This window comes from Pristiophorus japonicus, chromosome 2 (assembly GCF_044704955.1).
Source record: "Pristiophorus japonicus isolate sPriJap1 chromosome 2, sPriJap1.hap1, whole genome shotgun sequence".
NCBI lineage: Eukaryota > Metazoa > Chordata > Chondrichthyes > Pristiophoridae > Pristiophorus > Pristiophorus japonicus.
Window position 1 is genome coordinate 350,410,122 of NC_091978.1, and position 19,772 is coordinate 350,429,893.

The window sequence follows — 19,772 nt, forward strand, 5'->3', positions numbered from 1 at the left end:
ATCCTTGTCTCTTACACTTAAGCGCTGGGCTCCATCATAGTTGAGGATAGGGATGTTCATGAAGCCTCCTCCTTGCATTAGTTGCCTGGTTATCTATCTGGAATGTTATTGGGCTAGAGGAGCTCTGTTGATTATGGGACTGCTAGCTCTCTCTGTAGCTTTTTATTTAGCATGCAGATAGCCCCATGAAATAACTTCTCTAGGTTGGTAACTCATTCTAATTTGCCTGGTACATGCACCTATCTTCTCCCAATTGAACCATGGTTGGCCTCATTTGATGGTGATCAAGGAGAGAGGGATGTGTCAGGCCATGAGGTTAAAGATTGTGGTAGTATTCAATTCTGTTGATGAACATCCCTGTGATGATGTGAGACAGTTTTGGGCTGCTAGATTTGTCCTTAGTCTGTCCCTAATTTTAAGCATCCCCATTAAACCTATTCATCTTTCTTTGTTTCAATAGCAATTGTTATAGTATGTGAAGTCTCTCTTGATAACTATAGTTTCCTCTCCTGGGCATTATCCTGGTGAATCTATTCTGTATGCTGTGGCTTTAATGACTTTTCTATGATTTTCTTTTATAATGGGATTCCCAAAACTGCCTTGGGCCTAACAAATATTTTGTACAAATTTATAATTACTCTTTTTATTTTTATTATTTTGCTCTGTACTTTTATTTATAAAATAGATTTTTGTGGCTTCGTCTACCCGTACTCGTTCTTTCAAGGAATTGTATTTGAACCCCATGGTCTCTTTGTTCATCCATACGCTTCAGCATTTTTCCATTGTGTTTACTCCCATTCCGTGTTTTTCCTCCCAAATGTCTAAGATTATATTTATCCATTTTAACTAGCATGTACCACCTGTTTGTCCATCTCGCTAAGCTATCTGTATTTTCCTGCAGTCTTATCGATCCTCCTTGCAATTTGCCAAAACAACTACTTTTGTGCCATCAGCAAATTTTGAGATTGTGTTCCATATACCCAAGTCCAAATCATCTCTGTACCGAGTGCAAAAGTGGACCCAGCACTGACCCATAGTCTAGGTCACTTCTAATCCTCTCCAATTCAAGCAAAAGGCTACTCTCTGCAGCCAATACTGATAAAACCCCCCCACAGCAGTGGAGTGCTAGTACAGGGTGGTGGCACTGACCTCGCAGGTATCTGCAACACACCATAGGGTTGCTGAAGCAATATTTCTGTTATTTAGACCACTCTGGTGAGTTGCTGCTCCATGGTCCAACTGAAGTCTCTGGTCATTCTGTGCACGGCATTTCGCAGTTTTGCCATCTGACCAAGGATTCAGCAGTCAGTTGAGGAGGGGAGAGCGATACAGCCTTACACTGTCCGCACAAAAGCTAATTGGAGATCAATATTTTTTGAGTGCTATCTACAGTGCAGATGTGCTCAAAACCCTGAATCCCTTTGTGCTTTGAGTGGGAGGAGCAACTGTAGTGGCAGGATACCTTTGGGTCTGTTGGGATGATTGTGGCATTGAACCTCTGGGTGCAGGGTCACAATTACTTTGCAACAATTGGAGCCATTTCCAGCTCACTGACTGTCGGCGTCTGCCCACTCTCTGGCACGGCCACAATCCTTTGAAGAGGTTGGCTGGAATGGGATATATATGAATACTTAAGAGGAAGCCATCTCATCTGCTATACCTCCCCCTCCTGCTATACCTTCTCCTCTTCCCCTCTCGCTTTACCCCCTCCTCACCCTCACGCTTTACTTCTCTCCCCCATCTTGTGCCCGTTTCTCATTCTTTGCTCCCCTCTCGTCTCTTGTTCAAATTACATCACTTAATACATGGCATTTTGTGTTTTACCACTGATTCCGATGCTAACTATGAAATTGTGGAAGGCATCGAATGGTTATGATTTCTGGTTTTGCAATCCCTTTTGTTGGTAATAAATGGAGTACTTTCATCATCATAGGCAGTCCCTCAAAATCGAGGAAGACTTGCTTTCACTCTCAAAGTGAGTTCTCTGGTGACTGCACAGTCCAATGCAAGAATTACAGTCTTTGTCACAGGCGGGGCAGACAGTGGTTGAAGGAAAGGGTGGATGGGGAGTCTGGTTTGCCGCACACTCCTTTCGCTGTCTGTGCTTGATTTCTGCATGCTCTTGCCGACGAGACTCGAGATGCTCAGCTCCCTCCCGGATGCTCGTCCTCCACTTTGGGCGGATTTGGGCCAGGGATTCCCAATTGCCGGTGGGGATGTTGCACTTTATCAAGGTTGCACAATGTTACACAGTATGCTGAATTGATGCAATCTGGTTCCTAGAATCTTGCTAACTGCTTTTACTTGATTTCTAGACACGCAATATGACGAAGATGATGATGAAATCACTCCAGATTTGTGGCAGGAGGCATGTTGGATTGTTATCAGGTAAAGAAAGAGTCTGTTGGACTTGGACCAAAAGAATCAAATGTCAACATAAATGCATTTTGGAAAATGATCTGCTGTAGCAAACTGTTTACATCATATCCTGATGATATTGGCAAGAACTGGCATTCCAAACTATCCTTTGGTCAGAGTGGCTTTACACTTAATTTTTGACTGTTTGAATGAATCTCTTCAGGCACAACTTGTAGTTGCTAGTCAGTCAGCTGCGTGGAGTAGGTTGGCGCAATCATGGGTACTCAGCGATGTAGGTTGTCAAGGATGAGTCTTGCATCCCCTGCTCTAGTGGTTTGGTTGTCACCTGTATTGCCTCAACTCGAACCTGCTTCAAACTCCAAAAGTGGAACACAAGAATCGGGAGGAAGCAGAGAGAAAATACAATCTTGATTTATAAGAACATAAAAAATAGGAGCAGGAGTAGGCCATATGGCCCCTCGAGCCTGCTCCGCCATTTAATACGATCATGGCTGATCTGATCATGTACTCAGCTCCACTTCCCTGCCCGCTCCCCATGAACCCTTATTCCTTATCATTTAAGAAACTGTCTATTTCTGTCTTAAATTTATTCAATGTCCCAGCTTCCTTCCACAGCTCTCTGGCAGCGAGTTCCACAGATCCACAACCCTCTGAGAAGAAATGTCTCCTCATCTCAATTTTAAATGAGCAGCCCCTTATTCTAAGATTTTGCCCTCTAGTTCTAGTCTCTCCTATCAGTGGAAACATCCTCTCTGCATCCACCTTGTCAAGCTTCCTCATAATCTTATACGTTTCAATAAGATCACCTCTCATTCTTCTGAATTCCAATGAGTAGAGGCCCAACCTACTCAACCTTTCCTCATAAGACAACCCCCTCATCCCTGGAATCAACCTAATGAACCTTCTCTGAACTGCCTCCAAAGCAAGTATATCCTTTTGTAAATATGGAAACCAAAACTGCACACACTATTCCAGATGTGGCCTCACCAATACCCTGTATAGCTGTAGCAAAACTTCCCTGCTTTTATACTCCATCCCCTTTGCAGTAAAGGCCAAGATTCCATTGGCCTTCCTGATCACTTGCTGTACCTGCATACTAACCTTTTGTGTTTTATGCACAAGTACCCCCAGGTCCAGCTGTACTGCAGTACTTTGCAATCTCTCTCCATTTAAATAATAACCTGCTCTTTGATTTTTTTCTGCCAAAGTGCATGACCTCACACTTTCCAACATAATACTCTATCTGCCAAATTTTTGCCCACTCACTTAGCCTGTCTCTGTCCTTTTGCAGATTTTTTGTGTCCACCTCACTCATTGCTTTTCCTCCCAGCTTTGTATCGTCAGCAAACTTGGCTACATTACACTCGGTCCCTTCTTCCAAGTCGTTAATATAGATTGTAAATAGTTGGGGTCCCAGCACTGATCCCGGCGGCCCACCACTAGTTACTGATTGCCAACCCGAGAATGAATCATTTATCCCGACTCTCTGTTTTTTGTTAGTTAGCCAATCCTCTATCCATGCTAATACATTACCCCCAACCCCGTGAATTTTTATCTTGTGCAGTAACCTTTTATGTGGCAGCTTGTCAAATGCTTTCAGAAAGTCCAAATACACCACATCCACTGGTTCCCCTTTATCCACCCTGTTCGTTACATCCTCAAAGAACGCCAGCAAATTTGTCAAATAGGACTTCCCCTTCATAAATCCATACTGACTCTGCCTGATGGAATTTTGCTTTTCCAAATGTCCTGCTACTGCTTTAATAATGGACTCCAACATTTTCCCAACCACAGATTTGTGTTGCTTTCCACTTCATAGAAGTTCCTGTTTTATCACAATTTGCAAGGTTATCCTGAGCGGTTGTAGTTACACGGGGTTCCACTGTAAGTCTAAAGTTTTAAGATTAGAATCAAGTTAGAATAGATTGATTTGATCATTTGAAGTTAAAATATTTAAAATACAAATGAGGCAGAAGGAAGGAATGGGAATTAGTGTTTACAACTTTTTCTGTAATAGTATATCTTCTGTATTGTTACTTGCAGCTAGTCTGGGAACACACATGTAGCTTTCTGTGGTTACTGTGGTCCCACAGTGACAAGTTTCCTGAGCAAGTCGAGCAAACTTACTGAAGTAACAACTGACAGCTAAAAATATTCCACACTTTACTGATACTGATTGATGCAGACCTCATAGACAGAATATTTGTAATACTGTTTACCAAACACTTCAAACCTTTGCTTAAGATACAAGCAAATTTGTTATTCGCTCCCCGAAACCTGTCATTCTCTATTACACTATATATTTTTTGCCTGCCATGGGGCATTTGCTTAAAATGTACTACACTACTGATTCCCTCTTTCCAAACGTTATTTTGCTTCCCAGGTTGGACTTGTAGTTCTTGCTGAAGTCAATCAAAAAGATTTTCTGACAAAGTTGAGTTTTCAGTGACCAGGATCTTGAGCATGTGATTATTTGTCATAGTCCTGGCCGAGCTGAATCTGGCTTCAATGGCTGCGCTCCAATCATTGTGCTCCCCAACCTCCGTGCAAACATCAGTCCCCTCAGTCCATCATCATCATAGGCAATCCCTCGGAATCGAGGAGGACTTGCTTCCACTCCCAAAGTAAGTTCTTTGGTGGCTGAACAGTCCGATACAAAAGCCACAGACCCTGTTACAGGTGGGACAGACATTCGTCGAAGGAAGGGGTCGGTGGTGCTGGTTTGCCGCGCGCTCCTTCCGCTGCCTGCGCTTGGCCTGCTCTTTGCGTTGAGACTCGAAGAGCTCAACGCCCTCCCGGATGGACTTTCTCCACCTCGGGCGGTCTGCGGCCAGGGTCTTCCAGGTGTCAGGGAGGCTTTGAGGGTGTTCTAGAAATGTTTCCGCTGTCCTCCTTTGGCTCGTTTACCATGAAGGAGCTCCGCATAAAGCATTTGCTTAGGGAGTCTCGCATCTGGCATGCGTACTATGTGGCCTGCCCAGCGAAGCTGATCGAGTGTGGTCAGTGTTTCAATACTGGGGATGTTGGCCTGATCGAGGGCACTGATGTTGGTGCGCCTGTCCTCCCAGGGGATTTGCGGGATTTCCGTGATCTTGCGGAGACATCGTTGGTGATACATCTCCAGCGACTTGAGGTGCCTTCTATATATCATTTATGCCTCAGATCCATATAGGAGGGCGGGTATTACTACAGCGCTGTAGACTGAGTTTAGTGGTAGATTTGAGGCTGGTCTTCAAACACTCTTTTCCTCAGATGGCCGAAGGCTGCACTGACGCACTGGAGGCGATGCTGAATCTCCGCATCATTGTCTGCCTTTGTTGATGAGAGGCTCCCAAGATATGAGAAATTGTCATTAGCATGGATAGAGGATTGGCTAACTAACAAAAAACAGAGAGTTGGGATAAATGGGTCATTTTCTGGTTGGCAAACTGTAACTAGTGGGGTGCCACAGGGATTGATGCTGGGGCCTCAACTATTCACAATCTATGTTAATGACTTGGATGAGTGTAATGTAGCCAAGTTTGCTGATACATAGATGGGTGGGAAAGCAAGTTTTGAGGAGAACACAAAGAATCTGCAAAGAGATATAGAGTGAGTGGGAAACCATTTGGTAGATGGAATATAATGTGGGAAAGTGTGAGGTTATCCACTTTGGCAGGGAAACTAAAAAAGCAAATTATTATTTAAATGGAGAGCGATTACAGATTGCTGCAGTACAGACCTGGGGCCCTTGTGCATGCAAGTACAGCAAGTAATTAGGAAGGCAAATAGAATGTTGGCCTTTATTGCAAAGAGGATGGAGTATAAAAGCAGGGAAGTCCTGCTTCAACTGTACAGGGTATTGGTAAGACCACACCTGGAGTACTGCATAAGTTTTGGTCTCCTTATTTAAGGAGGAATATACTTGCATTGGAGGCAGTTCAGAGAAGGTTCACTAGGTTGATTCCTGAGATGAAGGGGTTGACCTATGAAGAAAGGATGAGCAGGTTGGGCCTATACTCATTGGAGTTTAGAAGAATATGAGGTGATCTTATTGAAACATGCAAGATACTGAGGGGGCTCGACAAGGTAGATGCAGAGAGGATGTTTTCCCTCGTGGGGGAATCTAAAACTAGGGGACATAGTTTCAGAATAAGGGTTCGCCCGTTTAGAATTGAGATGAGACGGAATTTCTTCTGAGGGTTGTAAATCTGTGGAATTCTCTGCCGCAGAGAGCTGTGGAGGCTCATTGAATATATTTAAGGTGGAGATAGACAGATTTTTGAACGATAAGGGATATATGATTATGGGGATCAGGCAGGTAAGTGGAGCTAAGCACAAGATCAAATCAACCATGATATGAAATGGTGGAGCAGGCTCGAGAGGCCAAATGGCCTACTCCTGCTCCTATTTCTTATGTTCTTGTAGGGACTTACAAGTGGATAAGTTTAAGTATTTGTTTCTTGTAGAAACATTTAAGAAAAACTTTCAATTAATGCAGACTTTTAAGAAAGTGTTAATGCAGCATTTAATAATTTAGTTTTTTAAAAAAATGTGAGGGTTTTCTAAAAGTATGAAGCAGTCCTTTGTCAAACTACAGTTCTTCACAGTCTAAAACTGCAAACTTTACAAAAATGTGCAAGTTTAATTTTTTTGAATATATATTGCAGGTACTGGCTTGAGACAGTTAGTAACTTTATGGTGTTTTTGCATTTGAAGCTCTTCTAGTTCTGTCAAGAACAATGCCCGTGTGTCAACTTCTTGCATTTAAATTGTTAAAATCAGTTTCCTTATCCCAACTGTTGCACTATAGACTCATTGAGCTTCGGGTGGGATGTAAAAAATGTCAAAAATCTCAAACCCAACCCCAACCCACCTCGAACCTGCCCACTTCTGGTTTTAATGGAGGTGGGATGGGGTACGGGCGACAAACCCGCTCCCGGGAGGCAGGTTGGTCATTTAAATATTATAATGAGGCTGCGTGCCTGAGATTTAATCTACCTTTTAAATTTAACCCTGCAGCTAACGGAGGTGAGAACTGCTTAATCCAACAGTCTTTCCACTTACCTGCTTCCGCGCACCTCCCCCCACTCCTCCTGAGTCATGATCTCCCCTCCGGCCTTTCCGATCCCTGGCTGTGGCCTATTGCCGAAGGCTTACCAGCTTCTCAATCTGGCTGGCTGCTGCTGGTAAACCGAGACAAAAAATGTTAGTCATGTCCTGCTGTTGAATTCGGCAGGACCTGAGGGAACAAGTTCTTCCGGGTCTCCCGACTGCAAAACAGCTCCCCGCCTCCGAGCTAATATCGAGGCCAATGTTTCTAAGGGTGACTATAGGCACCACTTTTTAGCAAGTTATACTTTCAATCGACAGCAGCCAACGTGGAAAATGTTCTTTAGGAGAACATTATCTTACTCCACTTTTTGCTAAGAATGACTGCATACTGTGGTGTAGTTAACCTTGAGGTGAGCTATAAAATTCTGTGACCATATGATGCCGAAGCTTGTGCCTGCTGTCCTCTTTGTATATTTTAACCCCATGTCTTCTTAAAAGTGCTTTTAATTCTCACTTCAACTATTTTGCCTCCATGTTGCAATAACTAGGAGAAAGTCTGTCGAGCACATCGGTTGGAAGAAGAATTCTGGGTTGCATTAGCTAGCTGGTGGGAAGATCAGTCGTAGAATGGAAAATGGACTGCATGGTGGATGAAGGAAGGATGTAATTGAATTGGGGGGGGGAGAGAGCGAAAAACAATGTTCTGTGTTTTCCCCATAAATAAATGAATATGTTTTTAGACCATAATTTTGACACTTTGTTTTTCAGCTCCTATTTTGATGAGAAAGGTTTGGTTCGACAGCAGTTGGATTCATTTGATGAATTCATACAAATGTCAGTGCAGAGAATTGTGGAAGATGCACCTCCAATAGATCTCCAAGCTGAAGCTCAACATACAACTGGGGAAGTAGAAGAGCCGGTAAGAAAACTGCCCCAAAAGAGAAAATTTGATTGCATTTTTAGCAGTTAAATTGTGTACGCGTATCATACATATTTGTTTTTCCCCTATTCCAGCCCAGGTTCTTACTAAAATTTGAACAGATCTATTTATCCAAGCCAACACATTGGGAAAGGGATGGGGCACCATCTCCAATGATGCCGAATGAAGCTAGATTGCGAAACCTGACGTAAGCTTCCCTGGGTGCATTGCAGCGCCAAAGTCAATTTTTATTTCAACTTTCTGAAAATGAGAGTGGATTTGGTATGTTGCATTTTACTGTTTTACAGGTATTCAGCCCCTCTCTATGTAGATATAACCAAGACAGTGATTAAGGAGGGAGAGGAGCAAATGCAGACGCAGCATCAGAAGACGTTTATAGGAAAAATTCCCATCATGCTTCGATCCACCTATTGTCTTCTTAGTGGTCTGACGGATCGTGATCTCTGTGAGCTCAATGAGTGCCCACTGGACCCCGGTGGTTATTTCATCATCAATGGATCAGAAAAGGTACTGAATATGCAGTTGTCTCAAAATATTTAGAAAAGTAAGAAAATTGCAAGATGATAATTGATCTAATGAAAACTAAATAAATTGTTTTGAGACATTCAATATCTTGTCAGCTAGATTAATGTGATCCACATGAGGACCAATGGACGAGTTAATTGCAGTACTTTTCATACAATTTCTTTATAATTGTCTGTGATGAATATGCAGGCACATTATAGATGTTTGGTTTATAGGTTCCCTTAATACAAGTTTGAGGACCAGGAAGCACTGGTTAATGTCTGATTAATATCTTTTATTCATCAAAACATTGATACATGCAGTTCCCATCAGACTGGTTCCGAAATAACTCGTGATTCATCGGGTGTCATAAGTGTCATCTTGACTGCTGATGCTAGCCTCATCAAGACTAGGTAAAATACCCCAAGGAGGGTTTCAGTGCACGGTATCTTTATAGGTTTAATTACGTCGCGACATGAGGCTATTAAATCAGCATGTCTTATCTACATCTAAAGAATGTGTAAGTACATCAAGTGATGTTCCTGTGGTCTTCTCTTAACTCGCCTGTGCAACAACATCGATCTGTTCATTGTTCTTTCATGCTTCACACTCCCTTCCAATGCCTAAGCTATCTGGCACCATACCTATTTGTTAATATTTCTTTCTCATCTCTTCATACAGACTGTTACTCAGTCCTGCCTGTCGCAACATTCAGACACTGACTTCATCCTGCTTAATCTCTACAACCACTATAGTATTAGTATAAGGTGTTTTTAAATGGCTATTTTACCTGATGTGCCTACTATTACAATAGGCCAGTGGTTGTGTATTTAGGTCTGTGCTTAATTTGGCAAGCGAATTTGAAAAGGTGATATGTCCTCATTTTCAGCATTGTCTGGCAATCAGACCAACAGCCCATAGACTGCCATTAGAATGGCACTTGTTTACTCTTCGGCCGCCTGAGGAAAAGAGTGTTCGAAGACCAGGCCCTCAAATCTGCCACCAAGCTCATGGTCTACAGGGCTGTAGTAATACCCGCCCTCATGTATGGCTCAGAGACATGGACAGTGTACAGTAGACACCTCAAGTCGCTGGAGAAATACCACCAACGATGTCTCTGCAAGATCCTGCAAATCCCCTGGGAGGACAGGCACACCAACGTTGGCGTCCTCGACCAGGCCAACATCCCCAGCATTGAAGCACTGACCACACTTGACCAGCTCCGCTGGGCAGGCCACACTGTTCGCATGCCAGACACGAGACTCCCAAAGCAAGCACTGTACTTGGAACTCCGTCACGGCAAACGAGCCAAAGGTGGGCAGAGGAAACATTACAAGGACACTCTCAAATCCTCCCTGATAAAATGCAACATCCCCACTGACACCTGGGAGTCCCTGGCCAAAGACTGCCCCAAGTGGAGGAAGTGCATCCGGGAGGGCGCCGAGCACCTTGAGTCTCATCACCGAGAGCATGCAGAAATCAAGCGCAGGCAGCGGAAAGAGCGTGCGGCAAACCAGTCTCACCCTCAACGACTATCTGCCCCACCTGTGACGGGTTTGTGGTTCTCGTATTGGACTGTTCAGCCACCTAAGGACTCATGTATAGAGTGGAAGCAAGTCTTCCTCGATTCCGAGGGACTGCCTATGATGATGATTACTCTCTCAGCCAATCGATATATTAAAGTCGTTATTTTCATAAGATTTTTTCAGATAGTATTTAAAATTAACTTCCTATAATGCACTCTGGTCAAATTTACTCAATTTTTAAACTTACTTTCTGTCCGCAACCCCTTTGTATCTAGTTGCAAGTAAAAACAAGTCATAAATTTTCAGGATTTGGCTGTTTCACTGAAAAAGAATTCTTGTCAATTTTCTTCCACCCCCTCAGCATGAACTTGTTGACTCCATGCTTGGGTAGAATTCCACAAGCCCAAATATGCACTTTTTTTTTGCTGCTTTATTGCCCCTTTTATTTTCATAACTCATTGTATATTTTGTGGCATTGCTGTAGCCTATAACTTTTTGTCATTAGATATGATACTTCAACAAATGGTGCCGGTGTAACTATGAGTGGCAGTAAAATAAATTGCTTGAGTTAATAATAATTGAGTCATTTGGAACTGTTCCAGGTTCTGATTGCACAGGAAAAGATGGCGACAAACACAGTGTATGTGTTCGCAAAGAAAGACTCCAAATATGCATACACAGGAGAGTGTCGGTCCTGTTTAGAGAATTCTTCTCGTCCTACAAGTACCATCTGGGTCAGCATGCTGGCAAGAGGAGGACAAGTAGGACATTTGACGATTATATTCATTATATGCATTTGAACACTGCTCTTAACTGAAAATGCTGGTAACATCCAACTTGTCTTCTCTGTCATCCAAAGTTCTGGGTGCAGACCCTTTCTCAGAAACATTACGGATCCAACCCCAAAACAGTAACTTGTCTATTCTCTCCACAGATGCTGCTTGACCTGCTGAATGTTACCAGCTTTTTCTGTGTTTATTTCAGATTTCTAGCATCTGCATTTTTTTTGCTTTCTGCTCTTAATTGTTTCTGTTTTCTCGTTAGGGTGTTAGAAAAAGTGCAATCGGTCAAAGAATAGTTGCCACTCTACCATACATCAGACAGGAAGTTCCTATAATTATTGTGTTTCGTGCTTTGGGATTTGTGTCTGATAGAGACATTCTGGAGCACATTATCTATGATTTTGATGACCCTGAAATGATGGAAATGGTGAGTTTCGATGTAATAATTCAGATTTTTTTTTAAAACCACTTTCTCGTGCAATTCATTTTAATGCCCTGTTATGGTGGAAGGTCAGTTTATTTCTTGTGGCTAACACCCATTGTTAATAACATTTAAAGCAAATTCTGTTGTCAATGCCATTTCTTATAGTGGTCCATTAGAAATTTGAACATGTGAGAACCCCATTTCAAACTAAACACCAATTTGAGGTTAGACTAAATCGTGCTACTTCTGATTCCATTACCCATTTAATTATGTTCTCAATGCATTGGTTAGATGGTTTATTCAACAACAACACAAAATGATCCACATCAGTGTCTGTTCCTTTTACTTATTTATGGGATTTACTCAGTAAATTCTACTCCTCTGGCACCTTCTCCATCAAGTACCTCACCTTGTTCCACCCCTCGTGCCTCCTTTAAAATGCTCTTACTCTACCGCCTCCGCTCCCCCAGCCCCATCCTGAATTTCTCCCAAAGGTATTCTTCCCTCAGCCTCTGCACTGAGCGACATCTCATCCTCGGTGATTTCAATCTCCATCTCAACGCACCTTGCCCTCACTCTCCTGATTCCACTGCCACCCTGTCCTCCCTATACCTCAACCTCCAAATAAACTCTCCTACCCATATTCACAGCCACCCCCTCGATCTTGCCATCTCACGGGCCTCTCCATTCCTACGTCTATTACAGACAAGGTCATCTCTGACCACTTATTAATATCCATCACCACTCGCATCTTTCCAAGCCCACTTCTTCCGTGTCCGCTCTGAGAAAGAACTCGTGTCAAAGTCACGCAGAATTATATATTCAAACTTCCAATTCCCTAATCTTTGGCCTTCCATTTGCCACAATATTTCTGCAACTGTCGATCAGCTCAGCCACTCCCACACATCTACCTTTGATGCCTTTGTCGCCGCTAAAACCTTTACTCTCGCATCCTGGAATGGCCCCTATCTTTGCTCCCTCAAGTCCAAGAGGTGCAGACTTGAGCATATCTGGCGCACAACTGGTTTAGCCATCCATTGCCAGTTCTGGCTAGATCACATCAAGCGCCTCTTTTTTTTTTTGCCAAAACTGCCCACTACAAGATCATTCTGGAGAGTAAAGGATAACCTCCAGCATCTTTTCTCTGATAACTGAAACCTCTTTTCCCCTGGCTCTTCTACCCTCGACTCCAACAACAATGGAACAAGTTAATGGATTTTTTGGTCACTAACATTGCGATGCCTCTGCTACTTCCCCTCTTCCCCATACCCAGCAAGCCAAACTTCCTCCTGCGCTAGCCCTGATCCCGCACTTTCTCTAGTTTCCTTCCATCTCCCCACATGCCCGTGCTGAGCTCATCTTGTCCATAAAATCCAATTCCTGCTCCCTTGTCCCCATTCCTACTAAACTGCTGACCACCCAATTTCCCTTCCTGGCCGCCATGCTAGTTGACATTGTAAATATTTTCCTCTCCTCGGGTACTGTCCCCATCTCTTTCAAAACCACAATCATTACTTTCTACTCAAAAAAGAAAACCCCATCACTGACCCCTCTATCCTTGCAAACTACTGGTCCATCTCTAACCTCCCTTTCCTCTTCAGAGCAAGGTCCCTCCCAAATCTGTGTCCACCTTTCCTGTGACTTCTTGTCTTAATCTCTCCAGTCAGGTTTCCGGCCCCATCACAGCTAATGACATCCTCTGTGGCTGTGACACTGGTGCATTTTTACTCCTTATCCGCCTCGACCTCTCTGCAGCCTTTGACCTGGTCAACCACACCATTCTCCAATGCCTCCTCCGTTGTGCAGCTCAGTGAGACTTCCCTCGGTTGATTCTCTTTTACATAGCCAGAGCAGCTGCAGCAATGGTGTTGCTTTCTGTCCTGCACTTTGACCTCTCGAGTTCCCCAAGGAGCTATCTCCCCCCTCACCCCCCCCCCCCCCCCCCTCTTCCTCTTCAGCCCTTGGCAACATCATCTGAAGACATGGTGTCAGCTTCCACATACAGTGATGACATCCAGCTCTACCTCTACACCCTCGGTTTCAACCCCTCCACTGCCTCTGTGGTATCAGAATGCTTATCAGGCATCGAGTTTTCCACAATTTCCTCCCATTGAAATCATGGAAAGACCAAAGCCATAGTATTTGGCAATTGCCTTCTGTCCCCACAACAAAATCTGTACCCTTGTTACTGATTTTTATCCCCATTCTGGGCCATTGTTGAATCAGCCTGTTCCTCACCTTGGCGCCCTATTCGACCTCCAATTGAGCTTCCGACCCCAACGGTCACCTACTTTCACCTCAGTAACATCTCCTCTGCACTGTCTTAAACAATCTGTTGCTGAAACTATTATCCATGCCTTTGTCAGCTCCACACCTAAGCTCTCCTGGCTGGCTCCCATACTCCACCCTCTGTAAACTTGAGCTCATCCTAAACTCTCTGTCTATATATTGTTCAGCATCACCTGTTCACTCTGACCTCACTCCTGTCCTTGGTGTGATCCACTTTGGCTTCTGGTTCCCCAACACCTTCAGTTTAAAATTCTCATCTTTATGTTTAAATCCCTTAATGGCCTCACCCATCCCAATCTCTATAACCACCTCCAGCCCTACAACTCCCCCGAGAACTCTTGGTCCTTCCAACTCTAGCCTTGTGCCTTGCACTCTCCCCCAGCCCCACCATTGGCAGCCATGCCTTCAGTCATTTAAGACCCACTCGCTAGCATTCCCTCACTAAACCCCTCCACTCTCGACTCTTGACCAAGCTTTTAATCACCCCTATGAACATCTCGTTCTGTGATTCGGTGTCCATTTTGGCCCGATAACACCTCTGTGAAGCTCTTTGGGATGTTTTTTGTCACACAAGGTACTGTATGCCAGTTGTTGTTGAATTAAAGCCTGGATTGTGGAAGTGGGAATACTTGCTTTAAGCCATTATTCTATCTAGTTTCCCTACTTCTGACCACCATTAACCCCAGCAGGGTTCTGTTTTTGAACTTTTAGACTTGCTGTTTTGGGGAAATTCACTTCTTGCATTTGTGCATGTTCACTTTTTAAATGGCTATGGTATGGAAGAATTTTTCAATCATGTGAAATCAGTGGGCAGCCTTAATTTTAGACACCGCAAATATTTTTGCAGTTTTCATGGTAAGTAAAATTTCTTCAAAGAAATGCTAAGAGTAAAAGCCAAAATGGGAATCTTTTATAGAATTTACAGCACAGAAACAGGCCATTCGGCCCAACTGGTTCATTCCAGTGTTTATGCTCCACACAAGCCTCCTCCCACCTTGCTTCATCTAACCCAAACAGCATAACCTTGTATACCTTTCTCCCTCGTGTGTTTATTTAGCTTCCCCTTAAATGCATCAATGCTATTCACCTCAACTTCTTCATGTGGTAGCAAGTTACACATTCGAACCACTCGCTGGGTAAAGAAGCCTCTCCTGAATTCTTTATTCACCTATTTATAATAAAATTCATTTCCCATTTACGTGCCCATTCTGCAAGTTTAATAATAATGTTGTATTTTGTCGCATTCTTCCTCAGTATTAACTATACTCCGCTAATTTGGTGCCCTCCTCAAATTTTGAGATTTCCAATTTCCGAGTCCAAATCGTTTATGTAAATGTTGAACAGTGGTCCCAGCACCGAACCTTGTGGAACCACCACTTTCTACCTTCCGCCAATCTGTGTAAATATCTTTAACCCCTGCTCTCTGCTTTCTGTTTTGTAGCCAGCTTAATATCCATTCTGCTACGTGTCCCCTGACTCCATATGATCTGACCTTAGTCATGAGTATACTATCGAAGGCCTTTTGAAAATCCAAATATATTACATCTACTACAATACCCTTATCTACACTTTCTGTTTCAAACAATATAGAAATTGGCATTTACACAAGAACCATATCCAACTTGCTCCAGGTTCATTTAGAATCATTAAAGTGAGCTCTACTGAACCAGTTTGGGAGCTACTCCGACAAAACATCTGGAACATGGTCAAATATTTTCATGTCTTGTCAATGGTAAATAAATTCATTTGTTTAGCCATTTGCTCATGTGTTTCAAATACTCTGCGAGAAGTAGCTTTAATTTAACGTAATCTGTATTTAAATACTTAAAACAGAAAATAAAAACGAATAACCATACCTCAGGAACTCAAAACTACAGGCTATTGCACTGCATTATATTGCTGGACAGTCAGTTGCCATCAGAGTCCACAGAGATATATAAAGTACATGTTCTTGTCTTTCCTTCCCGTTCTGTGCATTACAATTCTTGAGTTTTTATTGTAGGTGAAACCTTCTCTGGACGAAGCATTTGTTATCCAGGAACAAAATGTTGCATTGAATTTTATTGGTTCAAGAGGTGCAAAACCTGGTGTAACAAAAGAGAAGAGAATTAAATACGCAAAGGAAATTCTGCAGAAGGAAGTGCTACCGCATGTTGGAGTCAGTGACTTTTGCGAAACCAAAAAAGCTTATTTCTTGGGGTACGTTTATTAAGTTCTTAAGTGAGAATTGGTGTGATCTTAAAAAAAATATATATATATATATATATATATATTATAGTGTACTTGCTAAATATACTAAGAACAGTAGCCTGTCCCAAAATCATTGTTCAGGTGCAATGTACAGAATTAAGAGTGGCTTATATGGATTCTCTGTTAGCAAGTGAGTTGTTAATATGTGATACGTCAATAACAAGGAGCTAATGCAGTAGTGTGTAGTTACAATTTTGATGTGGTCACTACGTTCAACTTACAAAAGATTCTTGAGGTGGTACAGCTGTGCTCACAATCTTGTGGCTATTAATTGAGTTCAAAAAAACTCAATTCAGTGCTCTTTCCAACAATTAAAGTAATACTTCAGAACAATTGATGTTTCCACGTGCAGGAGACTGTAAAGATGATGTTGCATTTTCTACATGTTTTGTTTTCTTCTAACTTTATCAACCATATACCATTTGTGCGTTTTGCATTTATGTCTCAGTAATATATTTGTGAATTAGTATTTTGGAGTGTTAATGTTTTAAAACTAATTTAAGTTTGCTTTGGTTCAGTTACATGGTTCATAGATTACTGTTAGCTGCTTTAGGCCGAAGAGAATTGGATGACAGAGATCACTATGGGAACAAAAGACTGGATCTGGCTGGGCCATTGCTTGCTTTCCTGTTTAGAGGGTAAGAAAAGATGTGTAATAAAGTGTAAATTTATTAATTCTGCCACATACAGTTAAAATAAACTCCGTATCCTATCTCTTGTTTCTCATTCCTATCTTTTCTCTTTTCCCTCTCATTTGAGGTGGGGGGAGGGAGCGGAGGTGGGGGGGGGGGGAGCGGAGGGGGATGACCAGGCCTACATTATAAAACAGCAAATCTTCTGATGCACCACGAGTAACAACATGGCGTTTTCAAATTTATTTAAAAACTTTATGTACAGCTGAATGGTGTGAAGTGATTTGGTGAATACCTTCGGTAATACAGGTACATCTGAAATCCGGCATCCTCCGATCCTCGCCACTCACCGATTCTCTCGGGATTAGGGGGGGCAGCGCTGCGTTTTTTACTGGTTTTTACCAGTTTCCTCGTCCCTAGCTGCCCAATGTCGCCATCTTGGCCGCCTCAAAAAAGTCCGGTTTTTGGAGAATTCCAATTTTCGATCAGCTGGATTCGAGACCTGTAAATGTAATTGTGAACAAATTAAAAGTAGCAATTCAAATTTTCTTCTACAGAATGTTTAAGAACCTACTGAAAGAAGTACGGATATACTCCCAGAAGTTCATAGACAGAGGGAAAGATTTCAACTTGGAATTGGCAATTAAAACACGGATTATTTCTGATGGCCTAAAATATTCGCTAGCAACAGGAAATTGGGGAGATCAAAAGAAGGCTCATCAAGCCAGAGCTGGTGTATCTCAGGTAAAGTTCTTTTACTGTAGTAAAAATCTTTTGCATATCGGGCATAACGACACTTGCGATGGACGGGGAGGAGAAGAGAAGAGAGCTGATGTTTGTGATTCTCGTCTCCTGCTGTGTGTGGTGGTTACTGTGACTCTCAAAAGATTATAGTTCTTAGTGGCAGTGGTGATCAGGATCTGACTCCATACCCGTCAGCATGCTTCCTTCCTTAATGCTCTGCTTAGATCTGATTCCACGACTTTCTGACACTCCCTTGGTCATTGAGGTAAGCATGTAGCCAAAGTAGAGATATGTCCACAGCTGGTGGAGGAAAAGATCCAAGGGGATTGGCTGACATTCAAGTCCGCCAACTGTTGTGGGATTCTGGAGGTAGTGCTTTATCCAGCGATGGTGGCATTAGCCATGCTGAAATCTGTTGGCTAAATTGTGGAAAGACATAGTCTCGCCCTCATGGAAGGACAGTCCTAATCTCTTCCTTGTACCAAGCTGTACATCCACCTGAGGAGTCTTATTCGTAGCTTCCCGTTGTGGGGGAAGAGGGTTACTGGTGAGATCTTTAGGCAAACTATCCTTCTTGACTTGTCTGCAGCCTTTGACACGGTTGACCACTCTATCCTTCTCCAATGCCTCTCCTCCGTCGTCCAGCTGGGTGGGACTGCACTCATCTGGTTCCATTCTTATCTATCTAATCGTAACCAGAGAATCACCTGCAACGGCTTCTCTTCCTGCCGCCACATCATTACCTCTGATGTCCCCCAAGGATCTATCCTTGGCCCCCTCCTATTTCTCATCTTGGCGACATCATCCGGAAACACAACGTCAGTTTCCACATGTACGCTGATGACACCCAGCTCTACCTTGCTACCACTTCTCTCGACTCCTCCACAGTCTCTAAGTTGTCAGACTGCTTGTCCAACATCCAGTTCTGGATGAGCAGAAATTTTCTCATTGAATATTTGGAAGATCAAAGTTGTTGTTTGCGGTCCCCACTATAAACTCCGCTCCCTAGCCACTGACATCCCTGTCCCCAACTTCTTTGAGACTGAACCAGACTGTTCGCAACCTGGCCCGTGCTGCCCCTGGGCCCTCGGCTCTTCTGGGCCCCGTACCCATATTTGCTGCACCTCCGCCACGACCTTCCTGCTCCTCCGCTGTAACTGGGCCCCACTGATGTTCCTGTCCACGCTCCAAATGGCGACCTAGGTTTTAATGATGTCACCCAGTCGCCCAATTCAAAGCCATTGCACACTTGTAGCAGCTCACGCTGGACGCTGCAGTGGTATGTATTGATGCACTCCTTCAGTAAGCACTGTGTAATCAAAAACAGGAAGGATTTCATAAGTTTTTTTTATATATATATATATATATATATATATATATATATATAAACGTACACTTTCAGAAGATGTGTGAATGTACACCTAAATAGACAATGGGTTCCACTATGTACTTAAAAGTATCATGACTTAATAAAATGTGAATATATAGGATATGATCTTCAATAAATTGATTATTGAATGTTTCTCTCATTGTAACTAGGTGTTGAACCGTTTGACCTTTGCTTCAACTCTCTCTCATCTTCGTCGTCTTAACTCTCCAATTGGAAGAGATGGAAAGCTAGCAAAACCGAGGCAGCTCCACAATACTTTATGGGGTATGATTTGCCCTGCTGAGACACCAGAGGTAACATTGAGTTCTCCATTGCATTGCCCATAAAAATGATCAGTCTTTCATCAATTTTATATATCCTTTACCAGTGTGATAAGGCAAACAGTGAGAAAAGCAAGGTTGGGGCAGTTACCAAAATAAGACTCCTGTACACGAATGCACGTAGCATAAGAAATAAAACACATGAGAGCCGGAAGCACAAATTCAGTTTAAAGGATATGATGTGGTAGCCTGGCTACAAGCTGGGTGGGACTGGGAGCTAATGGCTATAGGATCTTTAAAAAAGACAGTGTAATTGGGAAAGGAAGAGAGGTACCAATATAGATAAAAGACACAATTACAGCAGTCGAAAGAAAGGATTTCAGTAAGGATGATTGGGCAGTGGGTAGAACGAAGGAAAGCAACGGATGCAAAACTCTGGTGGGAGTTGTCTACAGCTCGACAATAGTGATGTAGCGAGGAGTGGGATGATGTATAAATACAGAATTCAGGGAAACATGTAGCAGAAACAGTGGTTATAATGGGAGATTTTAATTTTCACACAAACTGGGAGAAGTAGAACAACTCTAATAGTAACAGCAGCAAATTTATAGAATTTAT

General features: G+C 42.9%; 1 protein-coding gene across 1 annotated transcript in view; it reads left to right on the forward strand.

Annotated features, from left to right (window-relative positions):
* The window catches only part of polr2b (RNA polymerase II subunit B), a 66,875-nt gene that overhangs the window by 20,557 nt on the left and 26,546 nt on the right, over positions 1 to 19,772 (forward strand). The window contains exons 2-11 of the mRNA XM_070872315.1: positions 2,316 to 2,388; positions 8,182 to 8,332; positions 8,428 to 8,540; positions 8,641 to 8,860; positions 10,986 to 11,144; positions 11,428 to 11,592; positions 15,881 to 16,077; positions 16,647 to 16,766; positions 17,318 to 17,504; positions 19,044 to 19,187. Coding sequence (XP_070728416.1) covers positions 2,316 to 2,388; positions 8,182 to 8,332; positions 8,428 to 8,540; positions 8,641 to 8,860; positions 10,986 to 11,144; positions 11,428 to 11,592; positions 15,881 to 16,077; positions 16,647 to 16,766; positions 17,318 to 17,504; positions 19,044 to 19,187 — 1,529 coding nt within the window. The remainder of the gene's footprint in view (positions 1 to 2,315; positions 2,389 to 8,181; positions 8,333 to 8,427; positions 8,541 to 8,640; positions 8,861 to 10,985; positions 11,145 to 11,427; positions 11,593 to 15,880; positions 16,078 to 16,646; positions 16,767 to 17,317; positions 17,505 to 19,043; positions 19,188 to 19,772) is intronic.